At 41.7% G+C, this 27,350-nt stretch overlaps 1 protein-coding gene across 1 annotated transcript in view; it reads left to right on the top strand.

Moving 5' to 3' along the window:
• CERK (ceramide kinase) overlaps positions 1–25,814 on the top strand; it is a 116,681-nt gene extending 90,867 nt beyond the window's left edge. The window contains exons 9-13 of the mRNA XM_029615796.1: positions 3,506–3,611; positions 4,152–4,225; positions 18,324–18,529; positions 19,318–19,523; positions 23,673–25,814. Of these exons, the coding sequence (XP_029471656.1) occupies positions 3,506–3,611; positions 4,152–4,225; positions 18,324–18,529; positions 19,318–19,523; positions 23,673–23,760 (680 nt within the window). The 3' untranslated portion in view covers positions 23,761–25,814. The remainder of the gene's footprint in view (positions 1–3,505; positions 3,612–4,151; positions 4,226–18,323; positions 18,530–19,317; positions 19,524–23,672) is intronic.
• Positions 25,815–27,350: the final 1,536 nt, after the last annotated feature.

The following is a 27,350-nucleotide window of genomic DNA, read 5'->3' as shown; positions in this document are numbered from 1 at the left end:
TGGCCATCTCAAAGGATCTCTTTAGAAGAGATTCTGTCTTCTAGTCCTTCTAGTCCTGTGATTTTCTTCATCGCTGCTGTGACTGAAGCATCACTTATGGAACTTTAAATAATAGTTCTATCTCATTTTGCAGCAGTGGATATAATCTCCCCATTGTATTCCTGACCCTCGGGGTTGTGTTCGGGTCTTCCCATTTTGCCATGATAATTTCCCTAATGGCTGAACGAAGGCTCTGGCTGGTTTCTTAATCCCCATGAGGATCAGATCCCCATGACTCTTATCCTCCTTGGTTAAGTCTAATGACTGTTGCACTTTTGCTATAAGTGCATCCAGCTCCTCCTTTCTAAAAATCCTAACTATTAGAGATGTGAATCGGAACCAGAATCGGTTCGGATTTCAGTTCCGATTCACATCTCTACTAACTATAGCATTTTTGCCTTCTTTTAGGTCACATTCTCTCTGCGATTCCTCCCCTGAGCCCTGAGGATTTCTCAAGTCTTCTGTGCTAAGATGCTGAGGACTGTAGACCAAGAAGAAGAGGCTCAGTGAAAAATCTGGGCGAAGGATTACTTCTTTCTCCAGTCGGTGCCTGTTAGCCCTTACCTCTTCCCCAAGGGCACATGGGGATGATCTAGGGCCTCTATTTTCAATTGCTACCTTACCTTTCATCTCTCTGTATGCTTTATGCATCAAGATGATGAACTCGGTGGAGAAATCTATTTCCCCCTCACTGCCTCCTTAGGCCTAGGTCCCCAGCTTCATTGGTCACCTGAATTGGGACTCACATTCAGCACTGATGTTGCTGCCCCAGTCCAGAGTCCTTTCCCTGGCCATTGACCTTCAGACTTCCCACTGTGTGGATGTTGGCTTCTCCTCAATGAAATACATTTTGCACGTATCCTGCTATTTTGGCCTCCCACCTCTGCCATTCCCTTTCATATCTTCTTCCCTCAGGAGGGGAGGGAGGAGGTGGAGGTGCTTCTCCCGCAGCGTTTCCCTCTTGTTGTGTTGCTTGCTTCTCATTTTTTTTGGCCCGGCATTATGCAGGCAATGAACGAAGTCCTACCAGGCCCAAATGGGACTGGACTTCAAGAAGGAAGAACAGTTTTACCTTGGACCCTTTACCGCTAGCTCTTTTTTTTTCTTTCCACTTTTTTTTTTTTGTTGTTTTTGCGCTATCCCAGCATCACTGCCACCACAGCTGGAGACAGAGTTATTGACCGTGCACCCTGCTATCCCAGAATATATAGGAAGACTTCAGAAGGAAGAAGTTCTCTGTTTCCACCTAGTGGTAAACCGGGTGTATTCCCATTTGACTCGCTTGATCTGCAGGATGAAGAAGGATGATTGCTAAAACAACTGTACCAGCCTGATTATTCAAAGTAGCATATATATAATTTCCCTTTTCATTCAGAAATATTTTATTTCTTGTATGTTCACATACTTTGAGGACAATTTCCAGACTGCCCACATTGGTGCAAAATCCACACACACGTTTAGATGATCAATCTGGGTAAAACGCTATGAAAATTGCCCTCTCGATTTTTGAAATGGCAAGTGTACACCTTTTATTTGGTCTTGCTCCCTAGATTTTAAAACACATCGCTTTCCTTGTGTCCATCCTTCAGCTGTTCATGCTAAATTAATAGTTTGGATGAACCTGTGTGATCCTATATGGAATTCTGTTAAGGAAATAGCACGGGATTATAATTTACTCGAGATTTCAAAAACTTTAAGCACCGTTGGTGCATGAATAAAGAAAAATTCAGCGAGCAAAATCTGAGTTTTCACGGGTTAACAGTGCTTTATGTATGCATACTTTTACTTTTGTGAGTTTGCACACAAATCTCATACTGAGAGAAGATGCAAAATAATGTAAAAACACTTTATTACCTTTTAGCATATAGACAAAGTATGTGCAGAAACTGCTTCACAAATGCATTATCAGGAGAAAATGAACTGCACCTCTGGAGGTGGGGGTAAAGTTTTTGCAATAAAAATCCCTTTGTAAAGTATGCATGTAAATTATTCCCTTGCCTTATTCGCATGTCATTAACATTGCCTGTTAGTATGCATGATAAATGTGCATTTATGGACATATATTCAGGCGATATTCAGTGCATTTTTTACACATTAGTCTCTAAAAATAAAATAGAAATCAGAATGCAAAGGAGGATTTTTAATCACTGTAACTGACAGCTGTATTATCAAAGTAAATTGTTCCTGGTACTGCCAGTGTACAAGAAAACATGAAATATAAGAGGATAAACACATTTATTTAGTGCCGCCTGCAAGTAGTCAAAGAGCAGATCACCCACAGTTGCTGGGCAAGGCAAGTACATTCCTCATCCAAAAAAGGCAACAGCAGGTATTCTGTCTCCACTGCGCATTTCCAAAGTGCAGTTTAAACAGATACTTAACTCTGTTTTTACTCACAGAGCAGGCTGCTTCTTCAAATCCAACCTTTATTAATAAACAAAACAAACAAAGTCTTACTGTGCATAACCTGGAGATAATGGCAACCAGAACAGTCTAGGCCACAGAAATAAAGACAGGTAAAATGAGGATTATTCTGCAGGGCTGGCTTGATTAGATGCTAAATCACATACAGGCCAATACAGTAAAGTGCGCTAAGCTGCGCACACTGTTTTACCTGCGGTTGGACGCACGTCCACTACCCCTTATACCTCTTTAGTGCATCCAAAATGCGTGTCCAAATCCCCCCACCACCACATGAGGCTATTACTGGATACAGAAAAAAAATGAATGCCTGATCCACGCAATTTACGCTTAGAAATTAGAGCCTACCCAAGGGCAGGCGTTAATTTCTGAGCAGTCTGAAAAAGTGTACAGAAAAGCAGAAAACACTGCTTTTTGTACATCCTCTGACTTAATATCGTGGCTTGTAAAATTGAGCGTCTGTTTTCCAAACCCGCTGACAGCCACCTCTCTCTTGGGTTTCCGCTACTAAAGAGGTGTTAGGGGGCCCACTATAGCCCCTAGCGCCTCCTTTTCAGCGCGAGCGCTCATTTAAATACGGTATCGCACACCCAGGAGAGGTAGCTGGGTACACGTTAGGAAAACGGGCATTCAACACTAAGCACCCGTTTTTCCATGCTCTTTACAGTATCGACCTGACAGGCAGGACAGAGCTGACAGAAAGCACAAGTATAAAAACAACCAGGAACACCCCCCCTCCCCCCCCTGCTTCCAAGTCAGAAGTTAACCCTTTAGAGCCTGCTATATAGCAGAAACAGTGAATGTGCAGGCTGACTACCAGCTGGCAGTATAGCAGTCAACAAAGAAGCTGCAGAGAAAAGCATGGACTGTAGCATTAGCAACAGAAACAAAAAACGGGCTACTGTGAAAGCAGGACAAACGTGTACAAACCGAAAAACTCCTGTGTAGATAGGACAGCAGGTACAGACTATGCATGAGAGCAATTTGGTGTCAAACTAGAAAAGTAATAGATTTTTTTTTTCTCTTCTCCTCCTCCTCCAAAAAGGTTTAAAGACCTTCCTTTCTCATCACTTCTATGAGGGAACGGTTTCATTTCAAGAAGCAAAACGGACACTGGGCTCACCAAGAGACAGGAGTTCCTGCCGATCGGGGTGAGTTAGTATGGGATTTGTCCTTGCCAGGTGCATCACACAATCTCAGAAGCTGTAAATGCTGAGAAATCAATGTATTTTAAAAGCAGGTTAAAAAGGATTTTGTTTTTGTGGAATTTTTTTTAAAGCTAGTTCATTTTTGGGGGGAATTGTATAATACAGGTGACTTAAGTATAATATATGTATGAGCACGGGTGGTAGTGTGTATGCCATGCAGAGAGAAAATGCATATGGGAAAAGACCAAAACAATCAATCAGATTTAGCTTTTGTGGGAGATGCACAGTCACAGCTATGATTTCAAGGGGGCCAACAGAGGGTTAAGAATAGAAAGCTCACTGCAACCCACTGGGGCATTCCTGAAAGAAATCCATGAAGAGAGCCTTGCCAGCACTATAGCGACCACAGTAGGGGAGACCTCACAAGTAAAGGGATTTGTGCTAACTACACCGCACAGCTTTCTAATGTTTTGTTTTCCCTAGCATGATTTGACTACAACCTGCTGTGAATCAGTCCAAAATATCGGGTTCATTTTCTTCCAGGTGCCACATTTGCAGGCAAAGCACACACGAACTGGAAGAGAAGAGGAGGCAGCAGTGTTATAACTTAGAGACTGGTAATCTTTACCTTTCATTTGGGGACTAGGGGCAGTATAGTCAGGACTGGTTAAATGGGATACAACTGCTAACATGTGCAGACTGAAGCGACAGGATTGTACCCCCTCCAGCCGAGCAGTTTAATTTGAGCTGCTGTCAAGTCAGTTTGCTTATCTGTGCTGCTGCACCACTGTTACAGACAAATGTCAGCCTTTTGTGGGGATGGCTTCAACTTTTTCATTAAAAGAGCAACTGTTACTTCATTAAAAAAAAAGATTCAAAATAACAGGAAGGCTAAAAGTAATGCAAAGGGTAACTAAATAGACGTCAGCCACGCACTAGGCCAGGTTTTCAGGATATCCACAATGAATATGCATGAGGTAGATTTGCATACACTGGAGACAGTGCAGGCAAATCTTTCTCATGCATATTCATTGTGGATATCCTGAAAGCTTGGCCTATTTGTGGCACTCAGATTGGAGGGTGCCATCATTGCACTAGGCTAACACTATCTTTTTTTTTTTTTTTTTTTTTACCAACCCTGACAGTGTCCCTTAAAAAATGAAATATGAAATATTTATTTTAGAGAGCATGGCTGTCTCATTAAAATTGTGTTCTTGACCAGCTTGGTTTGTCACAATAGTTGAATTTTTAAGAAGAAAATTCTGAACAAACTTCCCTTATCTTGATAAAAAGAAATGATAGTAATGTTACTGGTGAACATAAGTGCTATGTAACATAACAGAACGGTCAGACTCTGCTTTTTAAAATGTTTCTGTTGCAATTAAGAGTGGCTTTGCTGGTAATGCAAAGAGGGCCAGATTTTCAAAGGGGTATGTGCGTAAGATACGTGCGTACCCCCCGAAAACCTGGCCCAAACACCCCCTGCACGCGCCGAGCCCTGGGGGGGGGGGGGCCATTTTCAGGGACGTGTCGCGATCCGTGCATCATTGGGGGGCGTGTCGAGGGGGCGTGACACGTTCAGCGCGTCATCCGGGGACGGTGCCGCAGACGTGGTTTCGGCCCGGGGGCGTTGCCGCGGCCTCCGGACCGGAACATGGAGTGCGGCAGCCGGCCCGGTGCGCGCGAAGTTACGCCTGCTTCGAGCAGGCGTAACTTTCGTGATAGAGGGGGGGGGGTTGGGTGGGTTAGGGAGGGGAAGGTGGGGGGAGGGCGAAGGAAAGTTCCCTCCGAGGCCGCTCCGATTTCGGAGCGACCTCTGAGGGAACAGAGGCAGGCTGCGCGCCGACCCCGGATTTTATGGATACGCGCAGCTACGCGTGTATCTATTGAAATCCCGCTGCTCTTGTTCGCGCCTGGTGCGCAAGTACGCTTGTGTGCAGATTTATAAAATCTGCCCCAGAGCGTTTGAAGATCTTTTTATATTGTTTTCAAATAGTGAAATGCTAAGCATGGCGAACTCCTTTTTGGTCCGGTTTCCATAGCCAAAATGTGTAGATTAGCAGTGAAGACTTGTAATGAAATAAATATCTTGACTGTTCATCGTGGACATCATGAAAACAAGTTCCGACTGTGGCATTCAAGCACTGGAGTTTGGCCGCCCTTAAAAGAAATAAGTGCAAACCAAGTTCAGGAAAGTGTAGTCCTAAGTCAGGAGCCTAGCAGTGCTATTGGATGTTCAGGGCCTATTAAGAGAAGCATGGAAAGAGACTTTGGTATGCAGTGCTTTCGAGGAAAGGTTTCTGCTGGTGGTTCTTGCCTAGACCCAGTGGCATTCATAACATGCATGAACAAAGGTTCTCTGACAAGCAGGATTAAATCAGCCATAACCAATGGGTGACACAATCTGGTGGCGCCGACAGAGACCCCAGCTCTCAGAGCTCAGAAGGCTTTCTGAGCATGTGTGGGACTTCCCATGTGCTGTCGCTGCTTCATGAGCCCCTTGGACTGTCTTCGTTCCGAGCTACCACGTGGACAGATTTTCCTGTCTCTTGAGTAAATGTAGAAAAAAAAATTTTGTTTTTGCTCAAATTTGCAAATTGCAAATTCCTGTTTTTTCTCCACTGACTCAACAGCCTCTCAAAAACATTTCAGTTCTTTAATAAAAAAAAAAAAAAATTAAGTTAATTAAAAGAAGAAGAAAAGACGTATGGAGAAGTCAAAGGCAAAACATCCCGTGGTTTGCGGATGTGGGTGCCGAATGTCCATCGTGGACACACACGGTACGCTATCCCTGCCTGGGCCCAGACCACAATGCCTTGAATTGCTCTAGTTGTGGCAAGATGCTTCTCAGATGCTTCAGACCTATGCCTGGGAGATAGAGGACTTGCAAAGGTGGGCTGTGCAGCCATGCCACCTCCCGGAGTGAGGCCTCATTGGACTGCTTGTGCCATAATAAACATTGGACATCACACCAGGAATCAGCCTCCCCTTCTTCCTGCAAATCAGCTGGGAAGATTATCCCCTCCGTGTCGTTGTGGACAATACAATGAAATTCTCAGCCATTGTGACAGCAGTCAAAAAAGCAAATCAAATATTAGGAAATATTCATAAAGGAACGGAGCCCAAAACTGAGAATTTCATAATGCATCTGTATGTGATTAGCACTGCACAAAGTATTAAAGATGCAATCACCTCATCTCAAAAATGAAATAGCAGAGAAGGGCAACAAAAATGAGAAAAGGGCTGGACGACGCCTTTTATAAAAAGATTAAACAAGTTAGGGCTCTTTTGCTTACAGAAGAGACAGCTGCAATGGGATATGACAGGTTTATAAAATCTTAAGTAGAGTGGAATAGATATCTACTTTTTCAAATAGTTCTAGTACTAGGGCATCCTCGTAACACTAACTGGTCGCAGATGTAAAGCATATTGGCAAAAGTATTTTTCATTGAAAGCACAATTAAACTGTGGACTTTGTTGCCAGACGATGTGGTCAAGGTATCTAGTATAGCTGAGATTAAAAAGGTTACTGGAAGAAAAGTCCATATGCAATTATTAGCCAGGTAGCCTTGGAGAAAGCCACCGCTTTCCCTGGGAATAGGCAGCACCGTCTGCTCTCTCTCCTAATGCGTAGTGATTCCCAAAGTTCCATAGAGATGAAAACCCAGGAGACACAGTTGTAAGGCCAACATGGCCAGCTTTTTCCCAATCTGATTCCTTTAGCGCTTGTTCAGTTTATGCCAGTCCCACGCTCAAAAATGTGGCCGAAGAGCCCTACAGATCCTTCATCTTTAGGATCTGTAGACTTTTTGACCACATTGCTTTTCAACGCAATGGAATTTTGGGAATTGCTACATATTAGAAAAAAAAAGTACTGAAGATATTGCTTGAAATGTTAAGTAATTTTCTGTGAGCATCCAGACTTTTGAGAGCACTAAGGTATTTTCTCAGGAGGTTTTTCCAACCAATGATAGAAATTTGCCACATATAGTAGATTCATGCGGTGGTATATGAGGTCTCTTCCTCCTGTTAGAATGTTTGGTTTATTTCTTGTATTGACACATTTTTATTGTCGTGTGGTTTGTTTGATTTATCTTGCTATCTACAGAAAAACCTGGTTTCAGGTAAGCAATTTTGCTTTCTCAAGAAGAAAAGACAGGCACATTAGTTCTCACAGCCAAAATAATACATACAGCATGCACTAGTGCATAAAAAGCATTACCTCTGGGCCAATTCAGATACAACCATTAATGCATGCTAGTTGTTTGCATGCTTGGTATTTGTTGGTGGAATGGCGCTCTTCACGCGTGCAGTCTGCAACTCCGACACACGGAAGCAGCAGGAGCAGTGAGCTGTGTAACCGGTGGGAAACTTGGGGCCTTCTATTCCAAATGGAGGCAGTGCCAGCAGGGGACTTGGTCCCTGCTGGCTGACCATGCAGAAATGCAATGAACCTGCACAGCACCACTGGTGGGAAGCAAAGGCCCTGCCAGTCAATGCGGAGGCAAAGCCGGCGTGCCACAGTCTGCAGAGCGGCCTGGCTGTACCGCTTGAGGCGAGGAGGAGCCACCACTGGATCGGACGGGGATGAAGAGGAGAGGGTTTCGGTTTGCACTGCATTGTACCTCATTTCTAATTGGCTTTCCTAGTAATCTTTTACATATGACCTTAACAGTCTGATTGGGCAATTCAACGTGTTTTCCAATGAATGAACAATTGATATTCAATCACATGCAAGATTGTACAATATCTGAATTGCTTGCTTAAGTTGCATAAAATTTAAAAGTAACTCCCACGTGCCTTGGCTGCATATTTTATATATTTATGCATTCTCAGAGTACCAACAAAGGAGAATGAACAGTGACAAACCTATTGTTCAATACTAGGCCTTACAATGCAGGTATAGAGTGAGTGGTAAGTTAAGGATGAGAGTTTAATAATGTGACTCAGTTCCACATCACTATTTCTCTACTTCCAGAGGATATAGCATAACAATAACAACTCCACTGAATTTGCTAGATACCTACCGTGAAGCAATGAAGAATGAAGTGTATTCTTGCTACGGTATAAGAAATCTTGGATTGGTGGAGATATAGGACAGTGATTCATAGACGCGCTGTTAGCATGCGAGATCTTTTTTTTTTTTTTCCAGGCATCATCTGTCAACCTTAACTATCTGTTTTTCAGTTGTGAGATGTTAATTGTTTTTACACCAAAAGGTGAACAGTAAAAGAAAAGGGGAAATCTACAACACTAACAATAACAAACACTGGCTTGTTTTCAATTATTTTTTACATTTCCAGCGGTGAGGAAACAAGATTTGTACACCAAACGTTTTGCATGCTAACCGTTCCACGTGGACCTTCTCTCTGATGGCGAGCTCGTGGTTTCGTGGTGGTGCTTCGCTTATGTGATTCAGCCCTCTTAGGCATATGTTGTTTATATGATAGTTTAAATCTTTTATTGCTTATCATAAGTAAAAATACCATTTGGATATATCGTTTCCAAAGTTATAACTTATTAGACTGAAAGAATTTGATATTACGTATCCCAATAAAATTCCAAACCATGAACATGGTAATCTAGGAAAACAGTTCATATCTTGATAAACTTATGGTGCAGCAGTGTTTGAGGGCAAAGTGCGCAGCTCTTGTTAAAGGTAAATTAAGTTACTGTATATGTCTGCACTTCAAGGACGTATGGTGAGCAAACTATGTATGCTCAGTTCAGGTTTCTGGAGATTTTACATAGTTCCTGTGCCCAACAGCATTGCTCAATAAAATTACAGCAGCAGTAGCTGTAAGACAGACATTGCCCCTTTTGTTACAGCTCCAGGCTCTTCTGGTTTGGTTGGCAGTCATGTCACAGGGACACAAGTCACTAGTGATGCCATTTGTGATCTTGGTCAAGTTTATTTCATTTCCTTCTGTATTGGCCTACCCAACTGTTCTCAGCCGATGCCAAAAAATAATCGTGCATCTTTCTCTCCTCCCTCTTTGGAGATGGCGTACAGTCTGAAAATCAAAACACATTTTGGATGCACCATTCAGCCCAGTGGCGGCTGCATTTGTAATTGCACTGGTATCTTGTTTGAGTGCAAGACACATCGAACGCAGATGCACATAGGCAAGGAGTTCTCCAGGCTTTATAGGTAAACAGGTGGGACGGTAATAAGCAAGATGTTGTGCATGACGCAAACCCTCAACTAGTACGAAATATTTCAACAGTCGCTTCACTTGTAGGCTACTCCTTCTCTTATTAAAACAGCATGGGTTTAACACAGAGGAGTCCTAGTGACTGGAGAATGGAAATAAAGAAATGGTGTAACCTCTGTTACGTGCAGAGTTTCCGTTTGGCTATGGGAGTACTTGCACGGAGCAGCAGTCACTGCTCTTAACAGAAGGTGTGGGGGTAGCCTGCACGGAGTGGCTGGGCAGACTGAATGGAGCCTTTGGCCTTTCTCTCCCCTCAGTAACTGTGTTACTGTACTAGCGGCTGTGGGCTTAAGTGGTGAACTCTTGTTGTCAGCCTCCCAGCTGCTGCTTACTTTCCTGTGGCTTCATGTGAAACTTTGACATCTCCTCCTTTTACAATTTGTGCATCTCTGTGTCTGCCCGCTGAGTGCTCGCTTTCAATTGGCACAGAACCAGTGTTAATTACAGTGCTTCAGCTAGAAGATCCTGGTTGACAAGGCCTAAACAAATCCAGATTGTCATTTGGCCTCCCAGATGGTTTATGCAATCTTAATGATAAAATGAATTATTTAAAGAATATTTGTACTTAACGGACTGTGGGTGATGCAAACGTTTTATAAGTTGTACGGATCTATTCCCAATATTTAAATAAAAAATTACAGTTGTCCTCTCTTATTTGTCAGATTGCTTTTGAAGTTCATTAAAGTCCATTTTGACAGTTTTGGGAGCTTCCATATTGACAAGAACTGATATGTGCAACAGATACCGGGACTGGTTATTCTGGGCCTAATATTCAGCTGATAAAATTGTCTTGCTAACTTGTTTGGGATATTCAGTAGCGCGGCCATGGCCACGCTACTGAATATACCCAGATAAGTTAAAAGGTCTAACTTATCCGGATCGGTATAAATATCACTGCTTATCCAACTAAGAGGGTCACTTATCAAATCGCATTAGGGCATTATCAAATCTCCACTGATGGTAACCGTGCTGTTTGTACGTATGACTGTGCATGCAAAACTGCCCCCAAACCCCAGCTCACCCCGAGTTACTAGTGCCCCCTCTTACAGTGGTATAATTAGTTAACTTTTTTTTGTCAGCCTCTACAGTCTTTCTCGCCAGCAACCCTTTTTTTTTTTTTTTATCGTGGGTGCTATTTTTGCTATATTTATAGCAAAATGAGGAATCTAGGCCTAAGTTAGCCAGATAAGCAGCTCCTCCCTGTTATGTCCCCAGCCCACCCACAACTTAGCCAGCACTGGTAATTATCTGGATAAAGTGGTCTCTTGAGCGTTGTCATTAGCCGGATAGATTAGTACTCATCCAGCTAAATGACACTGGAGATTGCCCCCCCCCCCCCCACCCCTCCATATCTAATTTTGTGCTGACTTGCCCTGATAGCAGTGTTTACAGTTAGAATCAGGAGGTTATCTTGATGCTTATCATTGAAATGGAAATTTTAACCTGAGTTTCTGGTTCTAATTAAACACACCTATAAACATCTGACTGCATCAAGGGTCGAGCATGTAGTATCAAGAATATTGCCTGTCGCCAAGGCTTAGAACCTTCTTTCCAGTGCTAATAATTATCATTAAATGTATTTGATTGCAGTTTCAAGCCTCTTTTTTGTTCAGGCGGTACCGCACACTCTGAATTGCATGTGTTCTGCATATCACTGAGGGTAAATATGTAATGCTTAAGTGTTGATAATGATTTAATGATTATCAAAGCATAAGATGCATGTGCACTTTTTAGTTTTAATTTAGGTTCAGTAGTGAGCATAAGGACAGCTTCTGTTCCACTGATTTATTTTTTTCTTCTTTTTATGGAGCCCATAGTGCAGTTTCCCTTCACAAAGACTCACTCATGACAAGGGCTCAATGCATGATACATTTTGACTTATGAGATATATATATATAGATAGATATCTCGTAGCTGTTTATATTGCTAAATATGAAGAGAACCAACTACTCCAAGGTGAAGTAGATGGGTTCAGTGAGGGCTTGCATCCTACTGTCCTCGGAGAGCACCTGTTATAGGTAAGCTACTTTTACCTTCTCTGAGGACAAGCAGAGTGCCAAGTCCTCCCAGCTGAGAAAGCTCTAGCTACAAGCCGCCTGTTTTATAGGTTTGTTACAATTCTAATACCTGAACTAAGTAGCTGGTTAGGGTTTGTTTATAAAAGCTTGTGGGTAACTTCTCAGAAAAGTTTCAGAGTTGGCTGATTGTACAGACTATTGGCAGGGGCATCCGGTGGTTATTTTCTTGTGGTAGTTAGTGACGTTTTGTGTTTTCCATGTTGAGTTGTGTGTGTAAATGTATTTTTAATGATTTTTTATTTTATTTCTGTATTTTGTATCTGCAGGTTTAACATATGTGTTATCTGCAAGTTTAACATATGTGTTAAACCATTTTGGATAGATTTTCTTGGGAGCCTTTCTTGAGGAAAGACTTGGGCTTATGCGAATATGCGCGGTCTAATGCTGCTTCTAGAGCTTTTATTTTATATATATATATATATATATATATATATATATATATATATATATATATATATATATATATATATATTTATTTATTTATTTATACTGTTTTTCCACACATCACCACAAATAATCGTTTGCAGGGGCCTGCCATCATTAGGTCCAGGTTTTAGAAAATTGGCCCTGTGCTTATTAAATAAAAATAAAAAATTCTTCTCGACCCTAAATATGGGGATGATTTTGAAAGCTATTTGCTGTATTAGGGATCAGGGAAGAAAATGCTTCCATTATTGCAGGACTGGCTATAGATAATGATGATGATTTTTTTTTTTTCACCGTACCCTGTAGAGAAAGCTGTCAAAAGAAGGTTGGATTCAAAAACCCTCTGGTCTTCTTTCAACCTAACCAATTATGTAAATAGATGCAGTTGGAAGGTGTGCTTTAAACAACCTGTTTAGTTAGCCTGTAATAAGATTTACTGGGAGCTCATACTGTAATGAGGGCAGTGAAAGCATTAGCAATACAATTGATACAACGAAAATGTATTTTATCCCCCTGCCAGAAAGAACGTGAGGGAGCTAAGCTAATTCTTTTTTTTTTTTCTTTTTTTAATAAAAGTCATAAGACAATTTGCATTTTAAAATGTTTTGAGTGACTCTTTTTTTTTTTTTTAAATAAAATGAGCAAGGAAAACACAAGGCCAGTATGAAAATAGATTCATCCTGTCACTTTCACGCTTGCAGCAAAAATAAAAAAAAACAAAAACAAAAAAGAACTGGCATAAATAAGATGAAGCAGGCAGCATAGCAGAAATATACTGTTTTCAACTTCAGGATCAACAAAGCATCTTCAAAGGAGATATTTTCTTAATTTAACATTGGGAATGGTAGCTTATGTTCAAGTTTAAATCCTTGAATATGCCACCTGACTTTACTGGAATATTCAGTCATCTTCAGTCCGGTTTTGCTCGAATTAGTTCAGGTTTATACAAACATTGGTAGATCTGCCATATTCAAAGATTCACAGCTGGATAAACTAAGCTAGAAGGGGGGGCGGAGTCAAGATGGCGCCGAAGTAGGTTGCATTGCGTTGCTGCTCCGGCGTTTCTTTCTGTCTAAGAAGGCTTAGTGCCGTAATTTGTCTGTAAAATGCCCCCTAAACGAAAGGGCAGACAGAGAGCGTATCCCTCGGCGCCTCCGTTACCCCCTGGGCAGCGTACAATCGGACAATGCACTCCAAAAACCGAAGGAAGTGGGCTGGTTTCTCCAGCTGTCGTGCCGGTTGTAGGAGAACACGACCCGACCACGGAACTTTTTCTCTCAGCCCGCTAGATCAGCGACTACCTCCAGCGGAGCGGGAACCCTCAACACCGAGCTTGGAAGCAGGATCCGAAGCGGGTGCCATGACTTTTCGGCCCAAGGGAGAAGTGTTGAATGAGGAGAACGCCCGGAGTCCCAGTTTGTCTGGAGAGAATGGAGCCGGAGGCTTTGAGCTGAGTGGGGAGCTGAATCAGATCAGCGGAAGCGGTGAGAGTACGCCATCTTTTACCCCCCTCATACCCGGTGAAATTATTAATATCAAGAAACCAGAGGTAGTCACGATGGAGTCCTTGTGGACACTAACATCAATAATGGTGAAGTCTTTGAATGAATGTTCAGTGAATATAAGTACTTTGTCATCACAGCTATGTACAATAAATGAAAATTTTGGGAAAACTAAATTTGAAACCATAGAAAAATTGAACAAAATGGAAGAGCTGAAACAAGTTAAACAAGTGCAGACTACTATGGTGCAGAACTTTGGGACTGTGAATAACAAGATTGAATACTTAGAGAACGCGAACAGACATTTAAATCTCAGAATACTGAATTTTCCAAGGGTGGTGGGAGAAATCCCTCGGATTACGATTAAGAGATATTTCTCGGAAGTTCTAGATATTTCCTCAGATAATTCTCCCCCACTCGACAAAGTTTATTTTCTACCTGCTCGCAGATCTCAACGAGGTCAGTTAACATCTCCCAATGTCCTGGAAAATCTTACAGAATTCCTGGAATCTTCTGCGTACGAGGTGGTGAGAGAGTCACTCTCCTGATCTCCTTCTTTAATGATAAGGACTTGGGAGTAATAATGAGGGCTTATTTTAAGAAGTCCAATAAAAACTTCATGGGGGCTAATGTTGCTATATACCCAGATGTATCGAAAATTACCCAACAGAGAAGGAAGGCTTTCCTAGAGCTAAAAACAGAAGTTTTGGCTCTAGGAGCATCCTACTTCTTACGCTTTCCGTGTAAGTGCATAGTTAAGTATGGTGAAAATACTCATATATTTTACCAACCTGAACATCTCAAAAACTTTGTTGAAGGGAAAAAAGTTTCCCTCCAAATAAACACCAATGTCTGATCTATATATTAGATTAAGGTTAACATCTTTCAGCGCCGCTATTTTATTAAAGATATTTCTTTGAGAAACTCCTATTTTTCCGCAGTTACCTGCCCCCCCACAAGTTAGTGGTAAAACGGGTTTAAAAAGCCAAAAGAGTTTGATGTAATATTTCCTTTATTGTTATTCTCAATGTGATTTGATTTGATACTCTTTTGTAAACCATATTTCTGATTTCAAAGTGGATGCTTTGTATATTATGTTTGGAAAATTGATAAATAAAGAATTAAAAAAAAAAAAAACTAAGCTAGAAAATTGTTTAGCTTGAAAGAATAGAAAAGTGCAACTCTTTGACCATAAAATAATGTTGAGCATAAGTGCATTTAGTATCTGTGACTGGCCAGATCTGAACCGGTTCAGTATGGAAATTTGGGTGAAGCCACAAATGGCCCTGATTTATCCACATCTGTTTGCAAGCCATCCTGATTTAACTCTAATAATCCAAACCCTCGATTCAGATGTATTTATTATTGTATTTAGGAAAATTTATAAATGGCGCTACAGATCATAATGAATCTCTCAAAGTGATGTACATCACAAAGAATACGACATCAAATTGATAGAACAATTGAAAAAATTGAATGAAAAATACAGTAAGAACAAGGATAATAAACAAAACCTTTATGTAGTCCATAGTAGAGACCAATGTTGGTTGACATTATGATAGATTGGTGGTCATCTTAATTGCCAAGGAAAGGTTATGGATGAACCATTCAGATAAAGTTCAAACCTGTTTATCCATCCCTGTTTGCAAATACACATGGCTTTACCAACTGGCGGAGAAGACTGGATGTTCCACCTTAGGCAGTATATAAGAAATCTAAAATAAAAGCAAAATAAGTTTAAACAGTTGGTGATTAAGTTGCACAAAGCCATCTTGGGAGGCATCGTGTTTTCTCACTCCCTCTGGAGCAGCAAATCTGTCCACTGCAGAATTACGTGTAGCATCAATAATTGTGTTGAGTTTCCATTTGAAATTTGCGGTGTTCGGTATATAGAACCTGTCGTGTGCATCAACGGGCAGGCCAAAGCAGTCGGCATGTTTCAGGGAGATCCGACTCACACTCGGGGTTTCTGGTAGTGAGAGCTACAAACAGGTCTGATTTTCATAATATCCACTACGAATGCTCATCAAATGTCTTTGCCTACATACAGTCTCAAAACAAGCCTCATTTGCATAGCTTGGTTTCCTTGACAACCCAGACCTGTGGCAGCCCCTCAAGGACCGGAGCCGAGAAGTCGTGTGCTAGGGGATAAAATGTAAACGGGTGATCAGCTCAGGGGATTTTCTCCTTTCTGTCCCATTCTCCCTGACTCTTTGCTGTATAGTGTCTCAGCAAAACTCATTTTACAACGTCTTAGTGCTTAAATGGTTAAAGATGGTTTTGTGATTTGCAAATGAAAATTTAAAACTCATTTAAACCATAATTTGGCTCATATCTTTGTGTTCATAGTTTTCCTTATTCTCAACACCAAATAAACATTGTTTAAATGAATGTAAACAATGAGTTTTTATTGCAAATGCTTTTTAAATACATTAATATCTGTTGGTGGGAAGCCAGCAGCCAACAGTAAAAATAACTTCCAGCTAGTGGTTTATAGCCCTTGAATATATCAATCTCTCTGTATTACTTTTTTCTTTTGTTCTTATTAACACAGTGATAGTGAATTACCAGAAAGACAGAAATAGTAAAATAATGAGTCTCAGCAGTGGTTTTGCTTGTAAATACAATTTTAGAAATATCAGATATAATTTAAACAAAAATGTTTTGCATCCTTTCTTGACTTTCATATTATAGGCTGAGGATAATTTTAATAACAGCCCGAATTTTCAAAGTGAACTTGCGCACATACGGGAAGATTTTCAAAAAATTGCGTGTGAGAAAAATGGGGGTTAAGTGTGTGGCTGGGCCTTGCGCACTCCGCACGCATTTTCAAAGGGACCCAGCCATGCGAGTAACTCCCATTACGCGCAGAAGTGCCGGGCCGAAGGAAAGGGGTGGTCTGAGGGGCGGGGCTGGAGGCGGCCGGTATAGCGGCCATTTGCGGCTGTACTGGGGAAGGGATAGCCGGCGCACGCAAGTTGCTACTGCTCCAATGGAGCAGTAAGCAACAAAATTTAAAAAAACTAAAGGCAGGAAAAAGGGTTTAGGGCAGTGGTTCCCAACCCGGTCCTGGGGACCCCCCAGCCAGTCGGGTTTTCAGAATATCCACATAGAATATGCATGAGAGAACATTTGCATGAACTGCCTCCATAACATGCAAATTTTCTCTCATGCATATTCATTGTGGATATCCTGAAAACTTGACTGGCTGGGGGGTCCCCAGGACAGGATTGGGAACCACTGGTTTAGGAGGTGTGGAGGAGAGGGAAAGAGAGATTAGGTAGGGAAGTTCCTTCCCAGTCTGCTCCTTAATTGGAGCAGACTGGGAGAGGCCCGATCTCATCGCCACACGTATGTTTGATATATTAGGCCCCTCTGCATGCGCCGCCCGCACATGTGCGCACCTGGCCCCCAGATTTTATAGGATGTGGGCGCATGTTATAAAATCGGCGCATCCATCTGGGTGCGCCTGGAAGTGCATGCGCTTCTTTTAAAATCTACCCCTTTAAGTCCGCATTGAAATTGAGTAGGTGTACGTGGAACCACCCATAGCACACGTGAACATGTTTTTGGCAGCTTGGGAGCAGGGGTAAATGTGAACATGTACACGTACATACCTAATTTTTGAAAATTAAAAGTATGCATGCAGATGGTTTTCCTGCCCCCACCTCCGTCCCTGGGCATGCCTCTTTTATGTACATGTGAAAATGCTTCCGCGCGTACATCTACAACTGTGGAGCAATGTTCAAAAAGCCCATTTAGGTGCAGAAAGCCACATTTTCACATGTAAATGCTTTTGAAAATCTGGCCCTAAGAAGACAATTTTCAGAACCATTTCTGCGAGGAAAGTAGTGCTTTACCTGTGAAAATGGGGTCTTTAAAATTGCTAGTCCTGTGTGTGTGTGTGTGTGTGTGTGTGTGTGTGTGTGTGTGTGTGTGAGTGACATGGCGCATGCAGCACCCCAATGAAAGGAGGCGTTCCCAGGGGCAGGGAAAGATTTGATTCCTGTGTATTTTATTGCTGGGGAAAAAGTACCCTTCTAAAAAGGAGGGTCAGATTTGTGCAGATTTTTTTTTAATGCAATTTTCAAAAGGGAAAGTTTTCCCATCACTTGACATTCCCATGAGAGAAGCACTTAAGACAATCCCTCTGGCCCCTCCATACCCCACAACCCCTTCCAGAGTCATAAGTCTACTACGGAATCAGACTGGGGCTTTTCACATAAAGACTGCTCATAACTAGATAATCATTCTAACTTAAAATGTTAAAACTTGGTTTAAGAAGAGATTCGTAAATCAAAAGATACAAATATAGCATATGTGCAAATTTGGAAGTATGTTTATTTTCTTGGCATTCTGCTTGGATAATACACCTCCAATAGCAAACTAAAAACAGCAGCCCTGTTTTCTAATCTGTGTTACCACTCTTTATCCTACTGTGGACATGTTACTCATCTCCGTTAAATCAACTTCTGTCCTTGTTCTCTGTTTTAGAGGATGACGGAGGCTGGAAAGTCGTCAAAGGGAAGTTTATGGCCATCAATGCAGCCAACATCAGTTGTGCATGTCCCCGGAGCCCGAAGGGTCTCTCACCTGCAGCTCACTTGGCAGCTGGGGCTGTGGACCTTATTTTAGTACGCAAGTGCTCCAGATTAAATTTTCTAAAACATCTTATCAGGCATACAAATGAAGACGATCAGGTACAGTAAATGTAATTTGTACATTTCTGAACTTCCATGATTTGTGTAAACTTGCATTGGCCATTTCCAGCTTCGTTTACTAAAGCTGAGTCTCCTACCATTGACTGCAGTTTTGTATCTTGGGTTTTATTTATTTATTTATTTTTTTTATTTAGGATTTTTATATACTGACCTTCTCAATACAAGTATCAAATCAGGTCGGTTTCCATAGAACAAAACTGTCGCGGTTAAGGCGTTACAATAAACAGAGTTTCTGAACATAAGAACATAAATAAATATTACATAGACAACAATAACTCGTCAAAATAACGTGAATAAATATAGGGAATGGCTAAAAAAAGGGGTAGTGTAACTTGGGATATACAGTTAACAGAAAACTGTGTTGATGGGCACAAACATGAGTAATGCAAGAGCTCGAAGAACTAATGCATCAACAAAAGAGTATTTTCAAGACAAGTGGGCTTTTACTGCCCTTAACCATGAAAACCAGTAAGCAAACACTAAATATGGCATGTCATGCATTTTCCATATTTTGCCCAAGAACTGATTTGCTTTATTGCACAGCTGTAAAGACAGAAGGGATCAGTAAGAATAATATTGCTTCCTAAACCATTTTGTTGGAAGCCTATAGCGTTCCAATAAATAAACACAATCTACTACTTTAAAGAGTTTATTACTTGTATCAGTTTGCAACGTTTTTCATTAAACGATTATTGTCCGCAATAAATGTTACAGTTACCCCAAAGATGTTCCTGACTTGAGTGTGCCACTTTCTTATCTCTTTGTAGTTTGACCTCGCATTTGTAGAAGTTTATCGGGTGAAGACGTTTTTCTTTACACCAAAACATCTTGAAAATGAAGACAATAAGGATGTAGGCAAAAAGCATTTTGCTCAGATCTGCAACGGCAATCTCGCATCTTGTGGTTGCAGTCATGTTAACAGTATTTGGAACTGTGATGGTGAAACTTTAGATCATGCAGCGGTTGAAGTCAGGTATGTTCAATTTATGCCATGTCCCCCGTTTTTCTATCTCTGTGCTTAGCACTGTCAGTCCTCCCAGGCCCCTTGGCTGCCAACCTTGAGGTCACCTTCAGTCCTCACTCTCTCTCTCTGTACATATTCAAAATACTGCTATAATTTGTCCTTGCTCTTTAATATTACTACAGTATGTCCTTTGTGAACACTCCCAAAACCCTATCTACTCTTTCACCTTCTGTTTAGAATAGACAATCTGTCCGTCTATCTCAGTCATAGTCCGTTCAAACTCTCTTCCAGTATTGTTATGACCATGTAACCCCTCTTCTCAAGTCTCTACCTTTTGCCTCTATCCATTTCCACAGGCTTCCTTTACTTTACAGCTTCTCGTTACCTCTCTCTTCTTTTATCGCCCCCATACTCCTCTGGAACGCCATTCATCGGGCAGGCTGCTCTTACCCCAACCTTCGGTCTCTGTGTGTTTCACTTTGATGTGCCATATGCCTGGAATAGCTCGTCTCAGTTGGTGTGTCATGGATCATCTCGGGCCACATTCAAATCCTGCCGAAAAACTCAACATTTTGAGGCTGCTTTTAAATTTATTTCACTTTTAGTCTTAAAACTGGTCTTCCTGATCAAAACCTTGTTTAATTTTAACCATGTTTTCTATAAGAAATTTTTAGAAGGCTCTTATTTGACTTGCCTGTGTGCCTTGACTAGATTGTAAACTCCACAGAGCAGGGACCACTTGTATCTGTACAGAATTGTGTATATCTATTAATATGTTAGAAATTTTAATATTAGCACTCACGGCTACAGTTAATCTCCCTAACCCCACTTCAAGACTCATATTCAGCACATGTTAAAACTGACCATTTCTTGACAATCTCATTAATTTCTGCTGCTGTTCATCTATTTTATTACTTTGTCACTGGCAAATGGCAGTTAATATGGACAAGTGCAAAGTGATGCACATAGGAAAAAGTAATCCACATTGTAATTACATGATGTTAGGTTCCATATTAGGAATTACCACTCAGGGAAAAGATGTGGGTGTCATAGTGGACAATACGTCAAAATCATCGGCTCAGTGTACTGCAGCGGTCAAAAAAGAAAATAGAATGTTAGGCATTATTAGGAAAGGAATGGAGAATATGATAATGCCTGTGTATTGCTCCATGGTGCAACCATATCTTGAGTACAGTGTGCAGTTCTGGTCACTGCATCTCAAAAAAAATATACGGTTGCACTGGAAAAGTTTCAGAGTAAGGCAACCAAAATGATAAAGGGAATGGAATGACTCCCCTCTGAGGAAAGGCTAAAGAGGTTAGTGCTGTTCAACTTCGAGAAAAGACGGCTGAGAAGAGAGATGATAGAAGACTATAAAATAATGCGAGGACTAAAACGGGTAAATGTGAATCAGTTATTTACTCTTTCAGATGATACAAGAACTAGGGGGGCACTCCATGAAGATAGCAAGTAGCCCGTTTAAAACAAATTGGAAAAAATTATTTCTCACTCAATGCAAAATTAAGCTCTGGAATTCATTACCAGAGGATAAGGTTAAGAAAGTTAGTATAGCTGGGTTAAAAAAGATATGGACAATTTAAGAACATAAGAACTTGCCATGCTGGGTCAGAGCAAGGGTCCATCAAGCCCAGCATCCTGTTTCCAACAGAGGCCAAAACCAGGTCACAAGAACCTGGGAATTACCCAAACACAAAGAAGATCCCATGCTACTGATGCAATTAATAGCAGTGGCTATCCCCTAAGTCAACTTGATCAATAGCAATTAATGGACTTCTCCTCCAAGAACTTATCCAATCCTTTTTTAAACACCGCTATACTAACTGCACTAACCACATCCTCTGGCAACAAATTCCAGAGCTTAATTGTGTGTTGAGTGAAAAAGGATTTTTGCCGAGGAGGAGAAGTCCATATACTGCTATTTAGGAAATTTAGGAATAGCCACTGCTTATTACTGGCATTAGAAGTGAGGATTTATTTAATGTTTGGGTACTTGCCAAGTGCTTGTATCCTGGATTGGCCACTGTTGCAAACAGGATGCTGGGCTTGAGGGGTCCCTTGGTCTGAGCCAGAATGGCAATGTTTTATGTTCTTAAATTTGGGAGTAAGAGAATCGTGCTATACCTGAATTGAGATATTGCATAAGACCATTTGACTGCTAATATCAGACTGTGAATGACTATAGCAACTTTACCTTTGAAATCAAAGAGCTTAGGGCACAGGCAGGGAAGCAAAATAACACACTCTTGTGTTGATGGATTAAGTGGTATAAGGATGCAATTTTTGGGGGGGAGGAGGCTTTGAGGGTGGAAGATGGGGGTAAGATGAATTTCTGACACTGAGGGTATATGTTACAATTTTGCTTATAAAAAAAAAACACTGAGTTGTCTTTCTCCTGGAGTTTGAAGAGGTCAGCTTTAATTTTGTTTGAAGAAGTTAAGTAAGAAACCTGTTTTGCATAATTACCTGGGTGTGCAAAAGCAAGAGAGTGAATATAGGAGAGCTGTATGTACATATCACTGCCTACACAAGGGTGCAAGATCCAGGGCAGTAAGGAGGAGAGGAGAAAGGGAAGACAGCGTGGTAGTTGAATGAAGATCCTCTCACCTGCCATGGCCAAAACCTTTCTCACGTGTTGATCGCTTCTTGTGTTGACTGCTGCAGCCACTCTTTCTTACAGGCTGGCATTTTGCAATTCTGCAGAATACAGCAGCAAAAATATTTAATCTCTCATTCTGTTCCACCCTTCACTCAATCCACTAGCTTCCTATCTACTTTAATATTAAAAATGTAAACTTCTCTGTTGCTTTTCAAAGCTTTGTGCTCCACTACCCCTTCCTACCTCTTGGCCATTTCTCTTTCCCTCTGTGTACACATTGGGGCGGATTTTAAAAGGAGCGCGAATAGCCTACTTTTGTTTGCGCTCCAGGCGCAAACAAAAGTACGCTGGATTTTAGTAGATACGCGCGGAGCCGCGCGTATCTGCTAAAAACCTGGATCGGCGCGCACAAGGCTATGGATTTTGTATAGCCGGCGCGCGCCGAGCCGCGCAGCCTACCCCCGTTCCCTCCAAGGCCGCTCCGAAATCGGAGCGGCCTTGGAGGGAATCCTCTAACGCCCTCCCCTCACCTTCCCCTCCCTTCCTCTACCTAACCCACCCGCCCGGCCCTGTCTACACCTCCCCCTTACCTTTCTCCGGGGATTTACGCCTCCCGGAGGGAGGCGTAAATCCCCGCGCGCGAGCGGGCCTCCTGCGCGCCGGGCAGCGACCTGGGGGCGGGTACGGAGGGCGCGGCCACGCCCCGGACCGTCCCGGGCCGTAGCCACGCCCCCGTACCCGCCCCCAAAACGCTGCCGACACGCCCCCTAAACGCCGCGACGACCGGGCCCGCCCCCTGACACGCCCCCGACACGCCCCCCTCGGAGAACCCCGGGACTTACGCGAGTCCCGGGGCTCTGCGCGCGCCGGTAGGCCTATGTAAAATAGGCTTCCCGGCGTGCAGGGCCCTGCTCGCCTAAATCCGCCCGGTTTTGGGCGGATTTAGGCGAGCAGGGCTCTTAAAATCCGCCCCATTGTGTCCTTAGCTTAGACCTCGCTCCTCCACCTCTGTTTTATCCTCCGTGCTCTCACCTTGGAGACTTTCCCTTTGTTGTGTATCTCTAGTACTTATTCCCTCTTGTACTAATAGGCCAAGCCACCTCTTATCTTCTCTCAAGTTGCACGTCACTGATTCATGGCTTGCTGTCGGTTATACACGATCAGGCTACCCCACTGTGAGCAATTTACAGCCCAAGTTTGATCAGAGGGAGGACAAGTGAGCAGTCTTAAGGTTCGCGCAGTGAGTGGTGGATGATGGAATGAATCATGGACATCTTGCTTAATGCTCCAAACACTAGCAGTTCTGTAATGGAGTGGGAGTAGTAACATATGTGTAAAGCTACTGTAACAGGAAAGAAATGTCACTCAAGATCTGAGCGTACCTAGAAGATGATGTTGGAAGCATTTCTTTATAAAGCAAACATGGTTGTAATTCTGACTCTTTCATGTCACTGTAAGGCTACTCTCTTGCTTTGTCAGAGACTGGTGTTCAATGCAAAATATACTTGCTGTTCTTCTAAACCATTGTATTTCTTTTTCAGGGTCCACTGTCAGCTGATAAAACTGTTTGCACGTGGAATAGAGGAAGATTCTATACCTGAACATGCTTGCACTCCAAGCAGAGTATAACAGTTACTTTGCTCATAAATTACTGTTTCATTGTCAAAAAAAAAAAGAATTCTCCAAGCAAAACTGTGCTGCAAGCGAGTTACTGTGTACTAGCAATACAATTTGTATTTTAAATATAGAAATTGTTTCTGATGGATTGGCTAAAATCCACTTTTACGTCCATTTCAACTATTGAAATTTTAGAATTTTAGGTTTGCTGTGTCATAGAAAAAAGGGTAAGGTAGCCGTGCCAGCTTGTCGTGGCTTAGGATTTTCTTCTTTTTTTTATGTCTGGTGTGCTGTCTTATCCACTCTGGCTCATTCATTATCACTCTGATCTTTTCTTGATTTCAATGCAATTCAGAATTCTGAGACTAGAAAGTATTTCAGGAGCCTGTGCCGTGCCCCTGCTGATGCAGGCCTGGGGGATATCTGTGGATCCGTGCACAAGACGTGAAAATCAGGATTTAAGCTGACAGTACAGGTGCCAGAAGAATAACTAAACATGAATTACAGTGGAGAAAGTATGCCTCTATATGTTAGAAAGAAACATAGAAACAAATATTTTAATCTGGGTATTATGTCATTGTCAGTCTATTGATGACCTCAACTGCATTAGAGCTGATTGCGAATGTGATGTATCTTAACTGTCCTCGTTTGCTTCGCTTGTAGCTAGTGTGGGACAGAACTGTGCTTTGCTTGATTTAGCATCTACCTTGCAACACAGCAATGCAACTTAAATCTACATTCCTGGCATTTCTAAACATTGATTTCAAACGGCTGTGGTTAAAAGAAATATTTTAATAAAATGACTGCACTTCGGTAGTAATCGTACTTTAGAACTTGAACTACTCTGCTGTGTTAGAGCCTGATGAGAAGCTGACATTCAATTAAGCCACATTCACTGTGTGAATTATTTTTTGGTAATAGAAATAATGGTGTACAAATAGAAAAATACAGTAACCTCTCGAGATGTGTGTCGCCTGGCATTATCTTCCAGCTACTGTAGGTACAGTAGTTTTCCTATCTGTAGTGCTTTTTTTTTTTTTTTTTTTAAATGAATATAAGATTTTCTGTACAAACAAGTCATGGACTCTTTATCATCTGCTTAATATGTTTCTATGAGTAGGATCTGTTCAAAGTCCAGTTGGTATCTGAATGACTTCTCCAGTGGCATAGCATTGGCTAATGAATGCAAGCCATGATCTCTGTTTATCGCTTAAGCACTTAAGATGGGGTCTGGGTGGGAATTGTCATTTCTGCACATACTTTCTGATTAAAAAAAAAAAAGCATGCACATAAACTTCTCTGGGCAAAACTATCCACGCAAATTAGCAGGTATAAGTCTGTGAACTCCCTTTGTGTCCAGGTGCAAACAGCAGCAGAGCATTTAACAAGATGGGAGTCCCCAGGATCCATTTACACATCAGCCCTCCATGGGTGAGGAAGGAAGAGCTGGTATTTTCCTTCCTGCTGTGAAATGAATGTGCCCGGCAGCAGGTGGGGCCTCTCGTTCAATGGATGACTGCTGAGGACTCAATGGGGCCTAAGACATGTCCAGTGACAGACCCCTCTGGGCACTTTTCTCCCCCGACCGGAAAATGGCGCCTTTTCATTTTACACAGAAGCTGTTCTTTTAATATCTTAAGGACAAAAAATCTTTGCTGGAAAGAGAGATTCTCACGTATCATATTCCTATGATTATCCAAATGTGGTTTGTAAAAGGTAATTTATGGAGGCGTGCCGAAGGAGCATGTCCGTCACCTGAAGGCTGAGAGATTTTCCTCTGAATAATCTTCCTTGTAGCTTGTTGAAACTAAAACTGATTGCTATCTGTACTTGAATAATAAGTTTGTTTGTCTGAAGGAAAGAACACTGTATAGGCAATGTGTGCTTAGGTCCTTGTTAATGTATTTCAAATGTAGACTTAGTATTTTACTCTCCAGATGGCAAAGATGGAACACTGAAGTTTTATTTTCCTATGATTCTTGCTGGCTTCAAGATTGTGAAAATAATATGTTTGGTGCACTATGTACAAAACAACTTGTGGACAATTAAATGTATGTTGTACAGAATGTGCTTGTGTGTCATTTTTATTTCATACCGCTTCAAAGGGAGGTCTCTGAATTTTTGGCGGGAGCACAGACAAATGCAAGTGACTCTGAAAAAGATGTCTTTGTTCGGTAAGAGCCCAATTTTAAGATGCAGTGCTTAGGACTTCAGCCCCAGTCGGAAAGTTAATGGCTATGCACATTTTCGCCTCCTTGGGAGCAGGTGTAATTGTTCACGCATGTGATTATGCGCGTACGTTTCCATTATAGAAAGCATGCACGAAAACGTTTTACCCGCCCTATCTCCAACCCCAGGAACTGCTTCCGCGTGCACTCTTATACGTACAAGCACCAGGAGTCATTTTCAAAAGGACCATATACGTGTGTAAACGGCATTTTATTCAGGTACAAGCTTTTGAAAATTCCCTGCTAATTGTTTAGCCTGAACTACGGTATGTACTTCTGATGTATATTGAACTGAGTTCCTATTACTAACTGCAAAAGCCCCCTTCTTCAAATCTTCACCTACCCACACTGCAGCATAAGAACATAAGAAAATGCCATACTGGGTCAGACCAAGGGTCCATCAAGCCCAGCATCCTGTTTCCAACAGTGGCCAATCCAGGTTCCAACTATCTGGCAAGTACCCAAACACTAAGTAGATTCCATGCTACTAATGCCAATAATAGCAGTGGCTATTCCCTAAGACAACTTGATTAATAGCAGTTTAATGGGTTTCTTCTCCAGGAACTTATCCAAACCTTTTTTAAACCTAGCAACACTAACTGCCCTAACCACATCCTCTGGCAACAAATTCTATAGCTTAATTGTGCATTGAGTGAAAAAGAATGTTCTCCAATTTGTTTGAAATGTGCTACTTTCTAACTTCATGGAATGCCCCCTAATCCTATTATCCAAAAGAGTAAATAAGCGATTCACATTTACCCATTCTAGACTTCTCATGATTTTATAGACCTCTATCAAATCCCACCTCAGCCATCTCTTCTCCAAGCTGAAACGCTCTAACCTCTTTAGCCTTTCCTCATCAGGGAGCCATTCCATTCCCTTTATCATTTTGGTCGCCCTTCTCTGTACCTTCTCCAGTGCAACTATATCTTTTTTGAGATGCGGCAACCAGAATTGTACACAAAACTCAAGGTGTACATGTGGAGTGATACAATGATAATATATATTCCTTTCCTAATAATTCCTAACATTGTTTGCTTTTTTTGATTGCCACAGCACACTGAGCTGATGCTTTCAATGTATTATCCACTATGATGCCTAGATCTTTTTCCTGAGTGGTAGCTCCTAATGGAACCTAAAATCGTGTAATTACAGTCATGAGTTAGAAAACAGGGTTTTGTCAATAAACAATATAATCCAAAAGTTAATTATCTGAGAGTAGATGCCCACTAAATCTTCCTACAGAAAATTAAAAACAAAAAAGTTTTGTAGGTTGTTACTTTCATTTTCAGATAATGATAATATACGGGTTAGCACTTTCTTCTGCCAGATAATTTCCTTTTCTTTGATGTTAAGATGCCCTTGCCTTTGACT

The sequence above is a fragment of the Rhinatrema bivittatum genome, chromosome 9, assembly GCF_901001135.1.
Source record: "Rhinatrema bivittatum chromosome 9, aRhiBiv1.1, whole genome shotgun sequence".
NCBI lineage: Eukaryota > Metazoa > Chordata > Amphibia > Gymnophiona > Rhinatrematidae > Rhinatrema > Rhinatrema bivittatum.
Note: the sequence above shows the minus strand (reverse complement) of the source record. Positions and strands in the feature narration are given on the sequence as shown.